Raw genomic sequence first — 22,997 nt, 5'->3', positions numbered from 1 at the left:
TGGGATACTAGTCAGAAATGCAAGTGACAAAAATGGCATGAAAATATAAGCATATTATTAGACATATAACAACATTTGTAGAACTGAGTGATGCTGAAAAATGTACTTGTTTATCTTTGCTTTTGAAAAATGGAGATGTAAGATATGGGTCCTTCTTCCTTAAATGATTGGTGCCACTAGTATGTTGGTTCTGTAGTGTAGCTTTCTGTGCACTAAATGCTTCAGAAGTCTTGTGTGATGGGGGCTACTCATAAAATTAAGGGAAGGGATAAATCAAACCTGAAAACAGGGCATTCTTCCAAAAATAGGTATCCCATGTGAAGGGGGAAATCAGACCTGAAGATAGGTATGTACCTCTAAAAATATGTATGCCATGTGAAGGGGAAAATCAGGTCTGAAAATAGGCACAAACCTCCAAAATGGGTCTGAATGGATGAATAGTTTAATAGTTTAATATATATATATACAGAACTCCTCGGTGTAAGAACAGTTGCATTAGTCAGCTAAAATGTTATTTCCAACCATGATTAAGGCTATATTTTTTGTCATATACTTGATAGTTGAAAGTTCAGGTTTTGATTTCATAGGATGGATGGTGGCCTAATGGTTAAGGTGTTTGAGTCTCACAAAGTATAATTGGCTAGGCTTAAAATGGCTCGCAAGGGCAGTTAGCTTAGTACTAACCTATGAACAATGGACCTATGAACAATAGTGTATACTTTTTCCTTCTTCCTGCTAGATGGCTCACTGTAGTTTCTTCAGGCACATGCTGGTTGATCTCTGTTCATTTAATACATATAAAGTTATAATAGTGTTCAATTGTTTTTCTATTTTATAAAATAGCAAAAAAAAAATGAACAGGTAGGTTTTCATATCTTAGAAAGAACAAAACATCCACCTCAGACTAAACTGAGTAACTTCACCTTTCTCAGTAAATAAACCTATAAATCTTCCTTTGGTTGTGGCTTATGTACCACTTCATCTACTCTTAATTTACCAGACAACACTCTGATTACAGTCCTAATGTTGATCTCAGATAATAAACATATGCTTCAGCTAGGTTGCTTCAACTTATACTTCCCAGGTCAATATTCAAACACAAAACAAAATTAGCTTTGTTTAATGTATGACTTAGTTACAGCAGGTAAGCACATATAAGTTATTCCTCTCCACTCTTGTTCTTTAGACATAAAATGAAATGTCTCATTGACTCATCAGTTCAAAAAATGTATAGTTCCACACAGTTGGCATTGCACTGTTACAAGACCTCATGACTACCAACAGCCTGAAGTTGAACTAGAAATATTTAAGTCCTTAGCAGTCTTAGTCATCAACAAACACTTCCCAGCAAAAGGCACAGGCCAGAAGAATCATACGAATATGTCTTATAACTGAACTGAAATTAATAATTAAACTCAAAAGATTCAAAATTGTCTTCTTGAAAATAGACCAAAGATGCGGACAACTAATAACTTCTTCTACAGAAAGGGATACGAGCTGTTTGGTTAAAATTAGTCTGACTATATCCACGGTGGTGGTGCTGCGGTAGCGTTGTTGCCTCACAGTAAGACGCTGACCGGTTCGACTCTCAGCTAGAGCGTTTTCTGCGTGGAGACATGCGTGAATGGGTGCACCTTCGTTGAAGGTTGTGCATTAGGGCTGACAACTCAGTATGTAAAAATCAACTGCCAATCATTAGCAGACTGGAGTTCCGCTGTGGCGCCCCCTAACCGGTAAAAGCCGAAAGGCACAACAACAACCTCTTAGAAAGTCAACAAACCAAGCATTTAAATCAACCAAGACTGTTTTGGAAAAAAAATAAACAACTTAGAAAACAAGCCATAAAAGTATTCATAGTACAACAGATATTTGAATAATGTAAATAACAGCTAAATTAAGAGGGGTCTCTAGGCTGTGGAAGTAGGGGAAAACTGAGTAGGCCGATATTACAGTATTGTAGGAAAATGACCCAGTAGTAAGAAAGAAAGTATGCTGACAAGCATGAGCAAGGATCATAAAGAAGGATGACAAAGCAGTGTAATAAAGGATCAGAAAGAAAAGCAGTTATGGAGAGGAGAGAACAAACACAAACATCAGAAAACATCCAGAACAAGTCTTTTTTAAGAAGTTATAAAGTGGGCTACAATAAATGACCAGCACTAAGAGAGGAATCCAAGTTCAGTTTCATTAAGAACATTGAATGCAGCATGTACCACAGTGCTTTTCCCTCCACTTCTCCTTTTTAGTTATACTTTCCTACCACTTATGTTTGTATGTTAAAATTTCAGTGACAGATTTTATAAAAAAACAAAGTGCACCAAAGGAATCTGGAAATTATTGTACTTGATGACAAGATAATTTAATGGGTGTTCAAAGATAACTGAAAAATTAAATAATGCAAAATGAAGCTTCTGGGCAGTTTGGTGAAGTACAGATCCTAGCATCACATTTTATCAAATAAAGCATAGAGGGTTAAATTCCCAGCTACAGTCCATATGACCCAGGTTCGGTTAGCAGCTCTGGTATCTGAGACACTGGTAAGAGAGCATGGGATGTCCATCCAGGGGAGAAAGGGGAGGGGGTTATGCCCATGGCACACAAGCATGTATAAGTGGAAGTACCACTGTGGGTGATTGGGGCATTCTGCTGATGTCAACCACTTGTGGAAATGACAGGCATGTAAGACAGATGACACCTGATTCCCACTACATGTCCCACTCTCTGGCACAATACTGGGGATTTGCACTGGGTGATGGGTAGCATAGCAAAAAAATTCCCCAACAGCAGTATGATGATTCTGCACTAGGGTCCTCAGTCTCTTCATCAGCCCCAGAGATGGGTTGGGCATAGCACAGGGCAGAATAACGCAGATCCAGTAGACCCAATTTATGAGGAGAGGAGCAGTTCATAGTTGATGGTCAGTTGTGGGAAATGAAATAAATACCTAAAATAAACAAATAAATAAGAATATACTGTTTATAAACTCAAACATATCAGATATTAGAGAAAAGAAAATACTTAGTATTCAACAAACAAAATACCAAAGCTCTGCAAAAAATAATAACAAATAGATGGAACACTAGTGTAATACAATACTGTCATCCACTAATATCCAGTAGACATCTTCAGAATTAATCAAGCCATAAAAAACTTTTCTTATAAAGCTACAATTCTTCACATGATCAAATCATATGATCTAACAAAATCATATGATCATTAGAAGCATTCCTTATAAAGATAAAATTCATCCCATGATTAATCCATCATACGATGATATAATCCATGAAAATCAGATGATCTGATAAAAACATAATTTACATAATATTGCAACATGAAATGTGTGGCATTATGTTAGAGTATAAATAGGGGGGAAGGGAGCTCACTTGCTGCTTAGATAACGAACACCAGATAGGGCAAAGAACTTTTTTTTTGCTCCTCAACGTAAATTTGAGAAGTTGCCGGGTGAGATATGGCATTAATTGCCAAAATAGCCCGCTACATTTCTGCTTTAAAATTCCAAAGCTTCACAGTTATGAGAACTTGAGATTACTGGTCTCACACTTTTTGGGGGGAGCTTCTTTTAAACCTTATAGCATACGCCCTGTCTATACTATTTGCCCTGTTGGTCAACATGGTCCCTCTGGCATTAGTTGTGCTGTAAAACTTTTAGGCATACAATCTACCCATACTGTTTGACCAGCATCCACATTTATGTCCATAGTCACATCTGCCTTGCTGTAACTCCTTTTCTGACATATCAGTCTCTTATTTATGGCCACTGTTCTGAAATGGTACTCAGTATACTATTTTATAGTCTTCAGTGTATGATTAAGGTCCAACTGACACTTGACTGTTTCTCCATCACACATCCATCAAAACTTTATCTGAGAGAGTGTCTGTTCTACCTTGGGTATGCAGTCTATAGTTTTCTATATACATAGCTGCTAATATTTATTTCCTAATATTTGTCAGTGTTAGAGTTGAAAAAAATGTAGCAATGAGGTGGGCGCACAGCTCTTTTTCTGGAAAAAGTCATAGATCATCTTTCCACAAAAAAAAAATAAAAATGTCATTACGTAGTGTGTAGTAAGGTAGGGCTTACCATATCAAGAAAGGAATGCCTTCAGTTAAAATTGCTGAAAAAAAAACAATGTTCAGTCATGGGGTGAAGTCAGACCAGTGATAATCAAGATGGACTTTGTGGTCTGGCCTGGCCATCAGGGATGTAGATCAAAAGTGTAGTGGCTACCCATCAATCAATGCATATAACAGTGCATCATATTAGAAGACAGCTGATATGTTTACTAGCCCAAGAGGTGGGAGTTAAAGTAACAAATGATTTGATCATTGATATATAAGTTGCAAAGACTGCTGGCTATGGAGTCGATTGACTAAGCAGCAAAGTGATCTATGGCTTGATATCCAACCTGTCCTTCTTAGTTTACAATGATGAAGCACTCACTGTTTCTAAAAATGCATGGAGTAAACTTACAATACACAAGGAATATGCAATATGTGAACAATACAGACCTGCTTAGAATAATGACTGATTATCTAAACTGCTTTACGTTTTTATTATGTATTCAGAACTAAAGTTTTTGTTTATATTTTCATTTCAGTGCTGTAAATATTACAATTCTGAATGGCACGTAGTAAACTTTACATATGAACAATACTCAGGAGATTTTAAACAGCTACCAAGGTAAGACTTGTATTTCTCAATATTAAAATATTTTATGCATTAATCAATTGCATTGAAGAAGAGCAAGGATGTTATTAATTACTTTTAAATTAGTTTTTTTTGTTATCTTAATATATTGCTTTGCTGAAGAATAGAATAGAATTATAACTAATTATCTTTGCTCTAATAACACCTGTAGGCTGAAATTTAGTATTTCTGTATTAACAGTAGTTTTTGCTTACTCTCATTATCATTTTGAATGATATACTTGCAGTGAAGATCAGACGAGCACAACACAGCATGTATACCTTTTCTTAGTACTAAGGCAGATTTCACTTTTCTAGAGCATTTATTTATTTAATGGTCTATCTGTTTGATTGTTTATTGGAAGTAAAAACATTCAAACACTTTTGTATGTTTCTTTTAGCAACAAAGCATTATAAGTGCTGTGCTTTGAGGATAGTTGCTTTATGACAGTGTTGAGGAATAGTAACAACCTGCAAAAAGCAGTGCACTTATTTATTGATACATATGCTTATTTAATTGCATAAAATGTATTTACTTATTTATATATTGATTGCCTGATTTATTTATTTATTTGTGTTTAATTGGGTTGGGGTACTGACCCATGTGGCCCTTTATCAGATTCAGATGAGGAGAACTGTCTGATTAAGTGACTTTCTCAGAGTTACATAGCAGAAAAATGAAGGTTAAGATAGTCAAACCCTAGACTACAAGAAGCAACTTATTAAGAATTCATAGTGTTAATCCTCTGTGCTGTGAGAAATCATTTCATAAATTGTATAAATGTTCCTCTTCCTTTTTTCCTGCAGCTAAAACCAACAGTTGACAATGATTTAGCACTGTTCTATAAGTCTGTACAGTAATTAATTTTAAGTATGGGAAGTTACATCATAGATGATGATAATATGTTATGACTGTTCCCTGGGCCACCTTTTCAGGAAGATGGAAACCTTTGAAAGTAAAAAACCGGCTAGAATTTATCTTTCTCTCTCTTTCTCTTTATGTATATATGTATATGTCTACTGAACTTAAACTAAACACAAGTATATACTGGAATATTTTTGAAGATATCTTTAAAGCACTGTGTCTTTTAGGGTTTGAAAATGCAATTTTGTGTTTATTGTTAACCTGTTCTTATCATCAGGTGACACCATTAGGTTAAAACTGCTAACATAAATAGTGAACAACTGTACACAATTGTTTTTCAAGCATAGCACTTAAATTAAGTTGCCTAATAAAATCTGGGGCCATTTTGCTCATTAGTAGATATGAATGGCAAAAACAGATTCATAATATAAAATCAAACCTCTGAGTGTAATCAATTGTATAGTCACAAAGATATTTTGCCACTGTGCAAAGCCACAGCAATGATATCCTGCATGATGTAGTAATATATTTACAACCGTAGGATGTCTGCCAGGATATCAGATAAAAATACAACATACCTCAGTGCCAGTAATACATGGTGCAAAGAAGATATGAGTAGTTTCAGTACTAAAACTGTACAAGAAATAAAATGAATGGAAAGTTCAAGTATCACTAAGACGTAGTTAGAGCCAAAGTAAGAGGTGAGTAGTATGGATCATTTCTGTAAAGAAAGAATAAAAGAAAAGATTTGAATTTCAATTGGTCAACAAGATCTGAATAAAGTGATAAAAAGCAAGCATGGCTCTTTACTTAGGGAAATGGTTTCAGGAATGCCAAATTATAGTTTTCAGTACAAACCAAGAGTTCTTTCTTTCACCACTAAATTTATATGCTGCAAGCTGTTTATTTCATATGTCATTAGGAACATTTAGATTATTTGGAATTCTGATAAGTGTTTCATCAGTGCCAGAGGTATTCCAAAGAGCTACTACACAAGTATGTGAAGACTTAAATGTGTTTTAAATGTGATTTGATGATCTGTATAGAGTCAGACACAATAAAACATACCAACGTATTGTTCTAGCTGTTAAATAGATTAAACTAGTATAATTTGAAGTCAGATAATAGCAAATTTAAAATAAGAGTTACATATCTGAAATACATTAGTTCATCTTTTGATGTTAAAGGAACTAAATATTATACAGAAAAAGTAAGAGCCATTGTACAAATACCAAAGCTAGAAGATAAGCAGGGATTATTGTGTTTTCTATGAACTGGGTAGTGCCATGCAAAGTTTGTACATAGTGCATCTCTGATAACTATACCTCCAAAAATCTGTAAGAGCAAAATACTGCATGGCAGTGGAACTGTGAACAAAAATATTGCTGAGTAATTTTGGAACCAGTGTACTAATAATAAAATAGTATGATGTGAGCAAGCCAGTGATGTTAGAATGGTTTAGGAACTGTGATCCTGCAATACAATATGTAAGCTGACTAATTGCATGTGATCTACAGCAGTTATTAATGCTCAAATTGATTTGTTCAGACAGCAAAGAAACCATTAACAGCAAAGTAAATTCCAAGAATATGTCTGTGGTAAAGAAGTTCAGGTAGTAACAGACCATGAGTCCATGCAAAGTATATTTTGAGAGATTGCAAAAGTACAAGATAAATGTGAGATACAAATAAGGCAAAATATGTTGAGCTGACCATACTCACCAGAGAGAGATTAAAAACTGCTAGCTGATTAGATATTATTTAGGTAATAATATTATTACTTATGACAGGAGCCAGATTAAAACAATCTCAAAGATGTAGTGACAAATACAGTTACTGAAAGTGCAATGTTGAAAGGCAAGTCATGAGTAAAGAAAGAAACCCAACAATTATTCATTCAAGGAAGAAATGAGTAGTATCTGGTGATTGATATTCAGAATTAACAAAACGATAGTATCTACTCCTGACAGCTTGCCATGCCTGAAGGTGTAATAAATAACACAGAAACATTTAGGGTATAGTCTAGTCTCAGTAGTCTGAAAATGCCAATAGAATACTCTAGAACTTGTCTTATGTGGCATGTAAATCACTATAGCTATCACATTACCATTAGTTATATATCCCATATAACCCCAAATCTAATGCTATTTTTCAGCACAATGATAAGATACTTAGTAACTAATAAATGTTGGTAACATCATACAGAAATACATCAGAAAATTAGGTTGATACAGGGAAAGGTCAGCTTTTCCTAATAAAACAAACAAATAAACTGCATCTTACAGAGGCTTCCCTTAATAGACTAACTGCAAGATAACTCAAGAGTAGGAGTAAAAAAACTTTCTTACTCCCAAGGTATTATAGTTTCAGAAATGTAAATCAACAATATATAACTAAAATCCCATTCTGAATTAAACTGCCATCAATAAAATCCATGTATCCCATAATAATAATAATAATAATAATTATTATTATAATTGTAGAAACATCACTACTTTACTGTACTGTTGATTTTCTTGGTGTGCATTGACAATGTCATTACTGTAGTCTCTCCCTTCTTAATGGCCTACATTAAAAACATAGTTTGCAAATCTTGAACTTCTAAATTACATTCTTGGAAAACTAGTTTTACAGGTCATAAATCTTCATGTAGGTTACATGTGTAGATAGATGGTTACACTGAATTTTGACAGTCAAAATGAATCAATACTATTGTCTACCTTAGCTGACAAATTTTGTCTGACCTGTAGCAAGCCTTATCAGTGCTCCAAATTCGGAATAAATTGTGATATAATGAAACTATTTAACTAGTTCCAAAAGAAAATAAGGAACAAATGTTTATTTTTGACAGAATAAAACCATGCAGCTGATTTCTGTCACAGGACATGGCTGATAGAGCTGCAGACTTTTACTGTCCTAGACCTTTGACCTCTATCCACTCTTGAGTTGTATATATATCAGTGCACTATGATTACATATTGAAAAAAAGTTGAACTATACAATATCCATATCAGAGGGGTAGCTATTTTGCTGCAGCTGACCCAGATGTCTGTATATCTACAGTCTGTTTCATGCCATGGAAACTCACAGTTAATTTCAATATTTTTTATGCAACATAGGCAGAATTAAAGCACATTACAGACTGTGTTTTAGATCAGAAAACAGTGCATATCCTAATAGCATTCTATTTTAGATGGCTTTAATAATGAAGGTGTACCCCGCCCCTTTCATATACCTCATCATATCAAAGAATGAGCAATAAAACTGCATAACTGTGTAGACTGCATCACTTAAAGTATCTCCACCTAAATCTTAAGTTTTTTCTTTCTTTGTTATGTCAGTCTCAAGGCACAGAGAGGTAGAACCTAGACTATGACCCAGGCAACCTGGGTTCGATTAGTATCTTGAGCGTTTGAGGTGCTAACATGAGAGGATAGGTGTGTCCATCTCGAGGATAAGGTATGCACTTGTTCGCATCTTGCTTGTGATCCATAGTGGATGCTGAGGGGGCACCATATGGGTCACCAAAGAGATGGGATGTTATGCCCCACTTTGCATATGTCCCAAGGGTGTCACTACTGTGCATGTGGGCTGGCAAAGCTACAGTATAAGTAAACACACCCAGCAGCAATATGATGCTGTAACAGCATCACTGTTCTCCTCACTGGCCCCAGATGTGGGTCGCAGTTAGCCCAGGGGATGATAAGGCATGTCCAAAAGACCCAGTGAATGAGGAGCAAATCTGGGAGCAAGCTGATTTCCAGATGCAGGAACCAAAAAAAAATCTCAAAATTTTCTTACCTGAAAGTGTTGCTACTTCCTGATAATATATCACAAAGAGTGTGGCATAGAAAGAAAACACCATCCAAGACTTATCTCATTTATTTTATACCTTAACCTATTTTTCTCTCTCTCTTTCTATATATATTAATGAAATCACAGTTTTATTTACTTCTTGTATTTGTCTTACCATCTATATCATGTAGTGAAGAATAGGAAGGTAGGTATATCGCAATCATACATTACCACAAAAAAAACAGATTAATTAGGTGAAGTTACGAATTAATTTTACTGAACCAATAAAGCATCTTAAACCTAAGTACTTACAGCTGTCACTGAAGTGTAGCATTGCAAATTCTGAACCTAAACAAAAGAATGTTTTGTGAATCTAGCTTACACACGTACCTGAATTGTAAGTCTATCTATAAGAATTTTTTACTGTAATTAATTGCTTCACATTTCATCAGCATACAAAAAAAATGTAGCTAACTTACAACTCTTTTAGAGATGCCACTAACTAAAAGTCAAAGCTAGAAAAATCACTGAAAAAGATGGAAATCAAACAGTCCCACTATAAACCAGGGGAGACAGAGGCCCAAATTCATAAAGGCACATACATGATGTGTACACCTCACTGAATCGTTTTCAAATTCAGTTACAGCCCTAGTGTGATGATTTTGCAGTAAGACTTGCAGCACTATGTTGGCCTGTCTCTGTGGCTGTGCTACATGATAATGAAGCAGTTTGGGGGAGAGGCATATGCAGATGTGCCATGTGGTCTCTCCCCCCAGAACTGTGTACACACCAAGCAATTCATGCAAGCACTTGGCTGTATAGATTAGCATGGCTGCCCCTCCAAAACTGTGGTTCATCCATCAAAGTGGAGGTAAATACTGGGATATTTAATGTTAAGGTAGGGCTGGGAGTTGTGTGAGTGTGGGACTATGAGGGGGCTCTATGTGTGAGTATGGTATCTGCCTGAGTAGTAACAGTTGGGTAGGCAGTTGGGTGAGATTGTGTGTGTGTGTGTGTGTGTGTGTGTGTGTGTGTGTGTGTGTGTGTGTGTGTGTGTGTGTGTGTGTGTGTGTGTGTGTGTGAATGGATGAATGGATGAGTGTGTGAGTGTGGTGTGGTAGTTAAGGAGCTGTGTGTATGTGGGTGGGGGTGGGGTGGCAGTCATACCTCCACAAACCCATAGACTAATGAGCAGAGTCTGCTACATTGGGTGCAGGGAAACACTAGCCACCATGGATAACTCATGTCATAGTGACACTTTAATAGTTTGGAGATGGAGGAAACTAGACATCAGGGATAACTCGGAAAATCTCATGCCAGAATGCCACTTTAATCACTATGGACATTGGGTGGAAATATTAGCCACCTGGGATAACCACAGTTCTCTTGTCTGATCAGTACATAAGTTGAACAGAGATCAGGAAGAGGGGAGGCACTAGATACCATGGAAAAGTGGCATGCTAAAAAAGGCACTAAGTATACCCCAAGCCCTGTACCTTGTCACTTCCCACAGAGGCTAATAGTCCTCTAGACTACCAGAAGACACCAAGTATATAAAATATATGAAAGGATTTAAAAACAATTGGGGAAAAGGAGACTTTGAACCACATACCATTGACTCAAAGAACACCTACATCAAGGCCATTGCACTAATCAAGAGTTAGTATAGCAACTGTTTTGACAGTATATATTGAGGATCTTGGGCATTATGCATTTTCTGCAAAATATTGTTATGTGTAAGGGAGTAGGACCAGAAGTGTTATGTATACCTGTCAACCTTGTAAATGGCTTTTGTCATAGTATGTAATGTGAAACTTAAATGTCTGGTATTAAAGAATGAGTGTAATCATTCCTGAATTATATGAGCAGGGGAAAGGAGACATTTTGGATGATCTGACAACAGGGGAAGGTATAGGGTAAGTTTTGTGTGTGTGTGTGTGTGTGTGTGTGTGTGTGTGTGTGTGTGTGTGTGTGTGTGTGTGTGTGTGTGTGTGTGTGTGTGTGTGTGTGTGTGTGTGTGCGTGTGTGTGTGTGTGTGTGTGTGTGTGTGTGTGTGTGTGTGTGTGTGTGTGTGCGTGTGTGCGTGTGCGTGTGTGTGCATATGTGCACGTGTGTGTGTGTGTGTGTGTGTGTGTGTGTGTGCTGCAGCATTTACGTGCATTTTATTGTGTGCTTTATGTCTATGTATCTGATGGGGGGACACTTCTTCTTCCAGAATGCAGATGTCAGTACAGTTACCTACTGAAGGAAGTGCTGATCTGCACTTTGCTGTATGTACTACAATACACAGACATGCAAATTATCCCATGTTGAGGTCTTTTCTCATTGTTGCTAATTTGTCTGTGAATTGCAAAATACAGCATCATGGTAACAGAGCCTTTGTACAGCAGACAATAAAGAATTTTAATGAGTGCCATGGAGAGAGGATCAAAGTAAATGATTCTGTTATCAGAGCTCATTCTCTGTCCCTATAAAATTCCATCAGTGAACTAGAATCCTTGAAAATAGACTGAAATTGTGCAATATAGCAGCATTCCACTAAACTCTTTTGGGATATCAAAAATGAAAAATAAGAATAACTAGATAAAATGATGCATATATTTTAGTACTAGTAAATGTTCAAGATATGGTAACATTTTTTGTCCCGGTCCCCTTCAAGAAACACATCACACCGAATGACATTTGACGACCTTTATTAAATTTCCATTGACATAAATGTTAACCAATATTCATTAATTTCAACCAAACATGATACAGGTGAAATAACATGCACGTAACATTATCATAGGACAGGACAGTATAAACCTGCTCATCCTGATCAGTAAGCAGCGTCCATACCTCCACTCACTTACTTATGAAGCAGCGTACCCGCTCACTTCCGTTACCATTGAATGCATTATACCATCAACCAATAAGCAGCTTCCTCTGCTTGCTTATGTATTTATCAAGCACCATAACCACTCACTTTTCTTTCCCAACTTATTGAATTGACCATCCAACACCAGAGGGGGCAACAGAAGAGGGCAAGCCTGCCCCTCTTCTCCGCCCTATCCAAACTACACATAACCACATCCCCACTAATAAAAGAGGGAAGGGAGGGCAGGTAGCAAGTTCACACCAAAATGTGACTCCTACTCCAGTTACACTTGCCTAACATCCTTTAAACCCCTCCCTACCCCTACCTCACTTCCTCCCAAACTTCATCCATTCCTATTTAACCCTATCCCCCTCCTATCCGCCCAATTCCTCCTACTCTATTTATCTAACCCCCCCTCCCCCCTTGAAGATGGCCCTGGACAAATTGGTCTGTTCCAAACCTCAGTTGTCTCGGTCCCCTTCAAGAAACACATCACACCAAATGACATTTGACAACCTTTATTAAATTTCCATAAACACAAATGTTAACCAATATTCATTCATTTCAACCAAACATGATACAGGTGAAATAACATGCACGTAACATTATCATAGGACAGGACAGCGTAAACCTGCTCATCATGATCACTAAGCAGCATCCATACCTCCACTCACTTACTTATGAAGCAGCGTACCTGCTCACTTCCGTTACCGTTTAATGCATTATACCATCAACCAAAAAGCAGCTTCCTCCGCTTGCTTATGTACTTATCAAGCAGCGTAACTGCTCACTTTCCTTTCCCAACTTATTGAAGTGACCATCCAACACCAGAGGGGGAACAGAAGAGGACAAGCCTGCCCCTCTTCTCCACCCACCAGCATGACCAGGCTGTTCCTCCTCTCTCCACCAAACTTCCATCATCTAGACACCATTAGGGGATGAGGCCAAACATCATTCGGTGTACAATAATTACCAAGACATTACCAGCCCCTGGCAGTTACCTAATGATTACCAGGGCATGACCTGCCACTGGAGCAGGAATACTCATTCCCCAACCACTGAAACCAACCTTCCCATAGCAACCCCTTTTACTTGCCCACTGACATGTAGAAACAACCAGAAAACTTTTAAATACCATTTAACAGCCACCTTGCCAACACCAACTACCCATTATAAACAGTAAGGCACCTAAACCCCATGATAGCTTTAGCAATCTGACCCCGATTAGTTATCAGTACCCTTCAATGCCACCAGCAATATACCAAACTTGAAAATGTCCTTTGCCACCTGGTCGAAACAAGATTAGTGACATGCCAACTCCGTCCAGAATGTAGAAAATAAACCATACCCTTTCTCTCCTTCAAGTACGGTAAATCAAAGCCAGACTTCCCATGCAAGGACACCCCATCTAGCTCACCACCTGAACCCACTTACTCAATGCAACCCACTAATCCTGTACCCCTAAAAGCTGCAACTCTACCTGAGCCAATCCAAGAAAAAAAAACAGCTACCAATAACACAGTCTAAATTCACTCCTGATGCTCCCCACCCAAAACAAGCAAAACAAAACATTACATTGTAACTATTGGGAAGAAAATATAACAAACAATTCCACATGTGGCTGTCTTGCTGGAAGATCATGAACTCTTTTCACACCACTCCGTCAACCGACATCATCCTCAACCCCCTCTCTTGAATATCGAAGCCACCTTCCTTCAACATACCAAGTAATGCCCAGTCAGCCCGTCTCCATTTGCAATCTCCGAGGGATCTGTAAAAGAAAAACTGTAAATATTTCATTCACATATTATCACAGCTTCTTAATGACAGTATGCACCACCACTGACATATCTCCTACGCACCTTGAAATGCCTTAATGAATAGAAAACAAACACTTGTTAACATACCAGCTACCAGACATCAACCCAGCCTTGCCCAGCATAATACCTTGCCTCCTAGTAACTACCCCCGAAATAAAATGAATATAGATAAAATGACTTCTAAGGGCTCTAGCACCAGTAACTTAGTAACTTCCTATACCTTTAATTACTGCACATCCACCCCACCTGTGGAAAACCCCCAGACCCCCCATAACAGATCCGAAACCCAGCTTTACCCAGCCCCAACATACTCCTGTACTTGTCGATACATTCTCCAAACCGCACCAAGTTATCCGCAACCCTGCTTTACCCAGCCCCAGACATATCTTGCTAAACAGCGAATAAAATAAAATTAGCTGTGACCTCTTTGTACACAACTCCAACAACTGGAATGTCCAGCCCCTCATCATCAACATTCTATAACTACTTCCTGCAGGAAATACTATAACTACTTCCTGCAGGAAAGTGATTGTTAACATTTCACCCCCAATCAAGCACATTTAAGCACCATTACATCAATGGCAACAGCCACTGGTATCTGCACCGTTACACCCCTAGTCCTACCTTACCTTGACCCAAGCATACCTCCTTACATAACCCCCTATACATCACACCAGCAGCAAAATGCACAATCCCATCATACACTAGTCCAACCATCAAAATTCACATAAAGCATCCATTACCTTTCAAAGGCATTTAATCAGGGTTGTGACCACTGGTCACTCAGCACATGCCCATCTCTGGCCTTCCTGTGCACACCCAAGCAGCAGCAGCATCCATTGAAACAGCTCCAACACCTCCGACTCTCCTTTGCTCTGATCACCAGTCAGGCCCACTTGATTACGTACCTCCGCAATTTCATCAGTAACTGTTACCCACTTGTGCTCCCCATGTGTAACCTCCTCGATTGCCACTGCTTCCATCATCTGCAAATTCACTGTGTATCGCCACAAATGGTACTCGGCACACCACCATCTACAAAGAAAAGGACAAAATTAAAACCTCTAATATGTAAAGAGAAGGCTCCACCTTATATCCACCTATTCAAAATTATAGCCACAGCATTCCAGGACTGCATCTGCAAGAAAGAAAAAGACATGCAAATCATCCAAAATACATAACACACATTCCCAGACATTTTCAAGGACAACCTATCCTGCCAACCCAGGAAGGAATGTACCACCGCCACTCCAACACCTGCAAGATAACATATTATAAAACCATCTGTTTAGCTCTTAACCTTCCATCTCCAAATGAGGCACACTAACCAACATAATATGGAACAACAGAGTTTCAGCCAAACAGCTGAATGGGAAGCCGGAAATCCATCCCAATGGGTCACCTCTTTGGCCTCCTTCCTTCTGACCATCACCCGAGTTCCCAACATCTGGGCAAAGCCATAAATAAAAGTGTGGCAATGGCCCAAAACTATGATTTTTTCTTTTCTTTTTTTTTTTTTATTACTTCCCTTTTCCCTTCCCTCGCTCCATTTCTTCTTCTCTGTCTTTTGTCACCCATTTAAACTAGTGTTATTCAAACTTATATGTAATCAAAACAGTGTTTATTAACATCAGTTTCAAAGCAAAAGAAAAACAAGCTAAGCAGCTTGCCTTTACAAGACTGCAAACACCTTATCACTAACCCCCCCCCCTTTTAACATCAACCCCAACATTTAAAGAAGGGCCTAAAACCTGCCTCTCCTGTCAACTTGGGGCAGCATTTCCACTCACTACGACATAGCAGTAAAATACGTGCCAGTCATCCCTGTTAATTTCACCAAGGTAAATGTGTATACATAAAGTTGGGATAATTAGGAAAAGAAAAAGACCACTTCTAAAATTTTGTTCTTTATAAACTTAGAAACCGAGAGATGACCTGTGTTACATCGGCATAAATCCCTACTATTGCTGTTAGAAACTCCTGTCATTCCTATGCAGCTCCAGACTATAAAGATTTGCCATTAATTTATCAAATAACCAACATGTTTATGAAAACAGATAAATTTTAGGGCAATCAAAATACTAGGGAGTTAACCAGTACTATACTCTCAAAGGGCATCCCAACCAGGTCTCATCTATGGTCAGACTGGCAACATAAGTAATATATCTGTACTGCTCAATAAACCAGGTAAAGAAAATTTTAATCAGTCCATACTTCTGCCAATACAGCAGATTTCGGAATCTGCAATGGCCATAACCCCATAACACAAACACCCACAGACCCCACCACACATTATCTCTACACCCCACCCCCCCAACTACCAGGTACTCAAAATTCTGGAAACCTCCCCAGTTTAAAAGATGGCCTAAAATATGGGGTAAAATCTCTACACTCAAATGCCTGCCCCAGCCTGTACACTAAAATGCTGAGCTATCGTCTGAAGATAAAGCTCTCACCAACCATTAATTGCTCTACATGCATCTGCAATTACCACCTTTTGCAAAGCTGATAAGCTTATACCCACGAAACACTCCCACCATACCTCTCAACATCTTCGAACAAAAGTCTGGACAAGCCATAAATAATGGGGGACAATCTCTAAACATTGTCCTTACAAACTTGGAAGTAGATGAATAACAGGTTTATCATTAGCATGAATTTACTAAACGGTATGAAATCTGCAACTCAACTGTCTGACACTATTTTCTGAAATAATTCTTCAATAATTGCCAGAAAATCAAGCTTAAAGGAAAATGGACCAAAACATGAGGCAAAATCTGGACATTCAGTGAAAATCTGTACAGTTGAGAGGCATGACTCCCCACCTGTGAACCCCTTCAAAAGGAATCAGCGGCTGAACTACCATGCTCTGCACCCAAACCGACCTCACATCATCCAGAAACTCCATTGACCAAACGCCTGCTTCCCACAACGAAGGTCCACCAGTCCATTACAAAAACTACAGACAGACTCCATTTTTGGACTAGCCCCAGTCCTAAACGTACCATACACCAAATATATGGCTGCTGGCAAGACTCCTACTGTATTGTAATACAACCACCACTATATAGACAATACATCATAGCATCTTATAGGTTCATAGGTAGGTACTAGGCTATTGGCCCTAGGCCTATACAAGCCTAGCCAAAAAGGTACCCTGGCCTTCACCACCCAAGAAAATTATTTTCCTGTGCCCCTGTCAAGCAGAACCACAGAAGTGATCCCTGGGGTGAATTTCCTATTACCCATCCAATCATCAAGATTTTTCTTGAATAGTGTTAATGAGGAGCTCTGTTTGACAAAGATAGGTAGTCTGTTCCAGAGTATGGGAAGTCTCTGGGACAGGAATCTATCCCTCCAGCATGTTCTGTTTATTGTGGTGACAATGTTTAGGTCCCTAGAGCGTGTAGCTCAGAGGGATTGGGATTTCTTTAAGTGGAGCATGCCCAACAGCTCTGGGTTTGACATAGCTTTGTATGTTAGGCAGAGATCGCCTCTGAGTAGGTGATATGCGACGGAGTAAAGCTGGAGTTTTTTGAGACGGTCTGCGTAAGGCATCTGTTTGAGGCCAGTAATCCTCTTTGTGAGGTATTTTTGCGGCCTTTCCAGTTGTTGTAGATGTCTTGTGAGGTACATACCAAAAGGGGCATTGTACTCTATAATGGGTCTAATGAGTGATGAGTAGAGGGGAACAATTACCTCTTTTTTCTGGATGAGAAACCTTTTGTGATGAGGTGTGCCACATAGAAGGATTTCCTAACCACTGTGGCGATGTGATTATCAAAGGAGAGACTACTGGCCACCTGTGTCCAAAGGTCTCTTATCACACTTTTGGTGTTAAGTAGACCACCGCCTATGTGGTAGTTCATGGGTACAGAGTTTTTACCAAAGGGGATGACAATGCACTTTTTGGCATTGAGCTTGAGACGATGTCTTTGACACCAGGCATCTGTCTCAGTGAGTCCCTTTTATAGGATGTCCACATCGTTAGGAGTTTCAATTATGGCTCCTAGTTTGCAGTCATCTGCGAATTCAGTTAGCCAAAGACCTTCTGCGTTAGCCTGTACTTCAGAGAAGTAGATACCAAACAGGAGAGGAACCAGGACTGAACCCTGTGGTACTCCACTTGTCACTGGTCTGAAGTCTGATTTGGAGTCTGCTACTTTCACGGTGTGGGTTCTGTCAGTAAGCCAGTCAGAAACCCATCTTGTGACATAGGGATTTATACCTAGTATAGTGAGTTTATCTATAATTCCAGAGTGGGGGATGGTGTTGTATGCCTTGGCGAGATCTAGATAGGCTGTGTGAACCACCTTACCCTCATCTATGGCTTTGGTGCCTACTTCAAAGAAGTCTATCAGGTTTAGGAGACATGATCTGCCTTTTACAAACCCAAACTGTGTGGGGTCCAGAGTTTGGAGATCTCCAATGTCTTTGTTTATGAGTTCCATGATGATACGTTCCATGGCCTTGCAGACGAGGCTCGTCAGGCTAATGGGGCGGTAGTTCCCAGGGTCTGTTGTGGCCCCCCCTTTGTGGAGTGGGATAACTGTCGCGGTGCACCATTCAATGGGCACAAAGCCTGAGGTGAGGCTATGATTGAACATGGTACTTAGGTGGGGTGCCAGTTCATTCTGTAGTTCATGTAGAAGGCAGCATGGGATGTTGTCAGGTCCCATGGATGCTGTGTTCTTGGCTTTGGAGAGTGAAGTTTTTACCTGTGCAGCCATAATTACAGGAACTCAACCTGCTTTCCACTTCCTGAAGCAAATGGAAATGGAACAAAAGTAGAGGCCAGCAATTCCATTTCAATCCATAAATGCCACTTCAACTAGAATAACATAGGCAATGCACCACTCCCTTCACTCCCGCATTTGCAGCAAAATCATTGCTCCAGCATGCCGAAATCAGAACCTGACTCATGCAACATGTGTCTGAACAGGAAGCAAATGAAACAGGCACCCCTGTGCCAACAATGGCCAATGCTAAAAAGCAAAACACAAACTGTACACTGCCTCTGGGCCCCAGTGCACAGAACAGCTGTCGCATGTCCATAGCTATTAACAAGTAGGCCTCCCCAGCTCGCAATACAACCACGGCAGCTCCCTCCATCCACCAAACCAGTAAAAGAAACCCAGACTTTTATTTTTTTTATTAAACCTACCGATAACCGCTGGCATGCCGGTGCACTCACCTCACCACCCAGCACACTCCAGGAAGTCAGACCCATTCAGCAGACCAGAAAGGCAGCCTACTTGCACCATGATGATGGCATTCACTCCAGAAGCCCTCCCCCCAATTGTCTGAAAGCCCGTGAACACAACAAATGCATCAAGGAGCCTGTGAGTTTATTGAGCACAACCCAGCTACCAGAGGATACAAAATACCAGCTGGTCACACAAACGTCCTTCCAAACCAAAGAATCACACACCCATTTTACCCCACTGCGCACAGCATCACAAATGTCACGAGGAAAAATTAAGAAATGGACAATTAACTAAATAAAGAAAAGGAGGGGGGGTAGCCAAGCCAGATGAAATGACAAGCAGCCTACCACTAACCACTCTGCTACCACAGCCATCAAACAACCAAGTTGCTAATCAAAGCCAAACCTTAGGCTCTTCAGACTGCGGCAACCACCCCAACAGTCCCTAACCATAAAACCTTCCAAACGGACCACCTAGCAATCTGCCAATCCACAGACAAGGACACTGTGGTAAACAACAAACCAATATTAGCACCTATCTAAACTTTGACTAAATAACCTTACCTACCTCTTCCCTGCCACAAGGCCTACCTGACCACCGCAGCAGTACTTAAGGTTGTCTCGGACCTGAACTTACACTTTAGCAAGTTCACACAAAAATGTGACTCCTACTCCAGTTACACTTGCCTAACATCCTTTAAGCCCCTCCCTACCCCTACCTTACTTTCTCCCAAACCTCATCCATTCCTATTTAACCCTATCCTCCCCCTATCCTCCCAATTCCTCCTACTGTATTTATCTAACCCCCCCCCCTTGAAGATGTCCCTGGACAAATTGATATGTTCCAAACTTCATTTCCAGTTTTTAAAAGTGCTTATCTTTTAAAGGAAGTAGAACACCTGAACATCAACCCCGAAGCTTGCCTTACTAGATTTACATGTAACTATTTGAAAATGACTGACAGTCTGGAAAAGATGAATTTGAAGTCATATACTTACAATTTGCATTTTTTTAATATTACTCTGTACATAAGTCAAATAAGACTGTTTATAAAAGAGAAGTAATTTACAACAAACCAATACACTCCCCAACTCTGTTCAACAGAGGAATTGAGCCTTGATTGCATTCCATGTAACCCAAGTTTGATTAGTCCCTTGATCACTAGACAAACTAGGTGGGAGGCAGAAAGTAACTAACATGCATCACTTTATATAAAAACAGTCAAAAAACAACAAAATGGAAACAACAAAGCAATGGGCCAAAACATTATGAAGAAGGTTCAAACATATTAAGGAATTTCCTGATCATTTTTTAAAATTTACTATTATTGAGAAACTACAAAAGGACCGGGGAGGGGACCATGACAACTTAAACTGGAGACGAGAGGTATACTGGCAGATTTTTCATAATGCGTATGTATGGCCAGGATTCAATGAGCAAGTGACGATTTTACCAATGTTGAAGTATAGAGCAGAAAGGAGGTGAATTAATTTGTCATTATATTATATATATTTATTTTATATATATATAATTTTTATATGTTTACTTAACATTGTTTTGCATATGTTATATAATGTTTTATTTATTGTGTGGAAGAATTGTTGGTTTTCATTTTTATGAATGGAAGGGGAGGGATTTTGTATTTTGTGAATGGATTATTTTAATGTGGTACAGTGCTGAAATCCCATGCGAATATTTTTCTGGTTATGATTAGTTTATTAGTTAATTGGAAGAATTATATATTACTATACTTGGAGTGAGCTTTTTACCTGAGGAAGTTTTACAATTTTAGTAAGACGAAAGCGCTTATCATTATTATGTAAAGAATCTCCACGGCAATACCCAGATTTGCTCTGAGCTAATGCACAATGGTACCTCCTATACCAAGCCAACAGATATTGCTAGTATACTGGCTGACAGATTCTGTGCCAACTGTACCCCTCTCTCCCCACAAAGGACCAATAACAATACCAGTAGATTGCCAGGCACCCAGTATTACTGCTGCACAGCACTGTCTAAGGCCAAGAATACAGCTTCTATGGGACCTGACAATATCCCTGGCTGTGTTCTACATGAACTACAGAATGAACTGGCACCTCACCTGTATGCCCTTTTCAATCACAGCCTCAGCTCAGGGTTTGTCCCTACCAAATGGCACATTGCTACAGTCATCCCTTTCAATAAAAGAGGAGTGACTACAGACCCTTGAAACTATCACCCCATTAGCCTGATGAGTCTGATATGCAAAGTTATGGAACGCATCATCATGCACCTAATAAACAAGGATATAGGGAATCTACAAACTCTGGATCCCATACAGTTTGGTTTTGTGAAGGGTAGATCATTCCTGCTCAACTTGGTCGACTACTTTGAGTCAGTCACCAGAGCTGTGGATGAGGGCAAGGTGGTTCATACAGCCTACCTGGTTCATACAGCCTACCTTGATCTGGGCAAGGCCTTTGGTACCATTCCCCACTTAGGAATAATATAAATACTCACTAAGCTAGGCATCAACCCCTATATCACTAGGTGGGTTGCAAACTGGCCCACAGATAGAACCCACAGTGTGAAAGTAGCTGACTCCAAGTCAGACTGCTGACCAGTCACGAGTGGAGTCCCACAGGGTTCGGATTCTGGGTCCTTTCCTGTTTGGTATCCACTTCTCGGAAGTCCAGGCCAACACGAAGGGACTCTGGCTGACAACGTTCACAGATGATTGCAAGTTGGGAGCTATTATTAACTCCCCAAGTGGCATCCTACAGAAAGGCCTCACTGAGACCAATGACCAGTGTCAGAACCATGGCCTTAAGCTCAATGCCAAAAAAATGTGTTGTCATCCCCTTTGGGAAAAACCTGGTTCCCGTGAATTACCACATCAATGGTAGTCCACTGAACACAGAAGGTGTTACAAGAGATCTGGGAACACAGGTTGACAGCAAGCTCTCTTTTGACCACCACATTGCCACTGTGGTCAGAAAGTCCTTCTATGTGGCACATTTCATTTCTAAAGGTTTTGCATCCAGAAAGAAAGAGGTCATTGTCTCCCTCTACTCTTCCTTCATTAGGCATGTACTTAACTAGACACCTGCAACAACTGGAGAGGCTGCAAAAGTACCTCACAAAGAGGATCCTAGACCTTAAACACTTGTCCTATATGGACAGACTCAAAAATGTCTCATGTCGCCTGCTTAGAGGCGATCTCTGCTTGACTTAGAAAGCCATGTCTGACCCAGCTCTGCTAGAAATGCTACATCTGAAGAAATCCCAATCCCTGCACACCACATGCCCCAGAGACCTTAACCTCATTACCCCAATCAACAGAACGTGCTGGAAGGACAGGTTCATAACCCTGAGACTGCCCATGCTATGGAATAGACTTCCCTTACATGCCAAACAGAGCACTTCACTAGTTCTCTTCAAGAGAAGTCTTGATTAGTGGATGGGAAATAGAAAATTCAGCCCAGGGATCACTCCAGTGGCTCTACTCAACAGAGGTACTGGGAACTAATGTCTGGTGGCACGATGCCAGGGTAATCCTATGGACTAGGCTTGTAAAGGCTCCAGGCTATTAGCCTAGTACCACCTATGATCCTATTAAATTTTTGGACATACTATTTTGACTCATTGCTTTGTTGTTTTCATATAGTTTAACATACATCACCTTACCAACCCTGGAGGGGGGAGATAGTCTGGTCTGATCTGCTACAACATTAGATCTCGCTGACAGACAGGAAATTGGCATGTAACC

The 22,997-nt window shown here is 39.5% G+C and overlaps 1 protein-coding gene across 7 annotated transcripts in view; it reads left to right on the top strand.

The window, feature by feature from the left end:
• DOCK10 (dedicator of cytokinesis 10) overlaps window positions 1-22,997 on the top strand; it is a 2,344,342-nt gene that overhangs the window by 963,746 nt on the left and 1,357,599 nt on the right. For all 7 annotated transcript variants that reach the window (XM_044070265.1, XM_044070268.1, XM_044070269.1 and 4 more), the window contains exon 4: window positions 4,620-4,702. In XM_044070265.1, the coding sequence (XP_043926200.1) occupies window positions 4,620-4,702 (83 nt within the window). The remainder of the gene's footprint in view (window positions 1-4,619; window positions 4,703-22,997) is intronic.

Source organism: Protopterus annectens, chromosome 4.part1 (assembly GCF_019279795.1).
Source record: "Protopterus annectens isolate FY-2018-M chromosome 4.part1, PAN1.0, whole genome shotgun sequence".
In the NCBI taxonomy this organism is placed as follows: domain Eukaryota; kingdom Metazoa; phylum Chordata; order Ceratodontiformes; family Protopteridae; genus Protopterus; species Protopterus annectens.
Note: the sequence above shows the minus strand (reverse complement) of the source record. Positions and strands in the feature narration are given on the sequence as shown.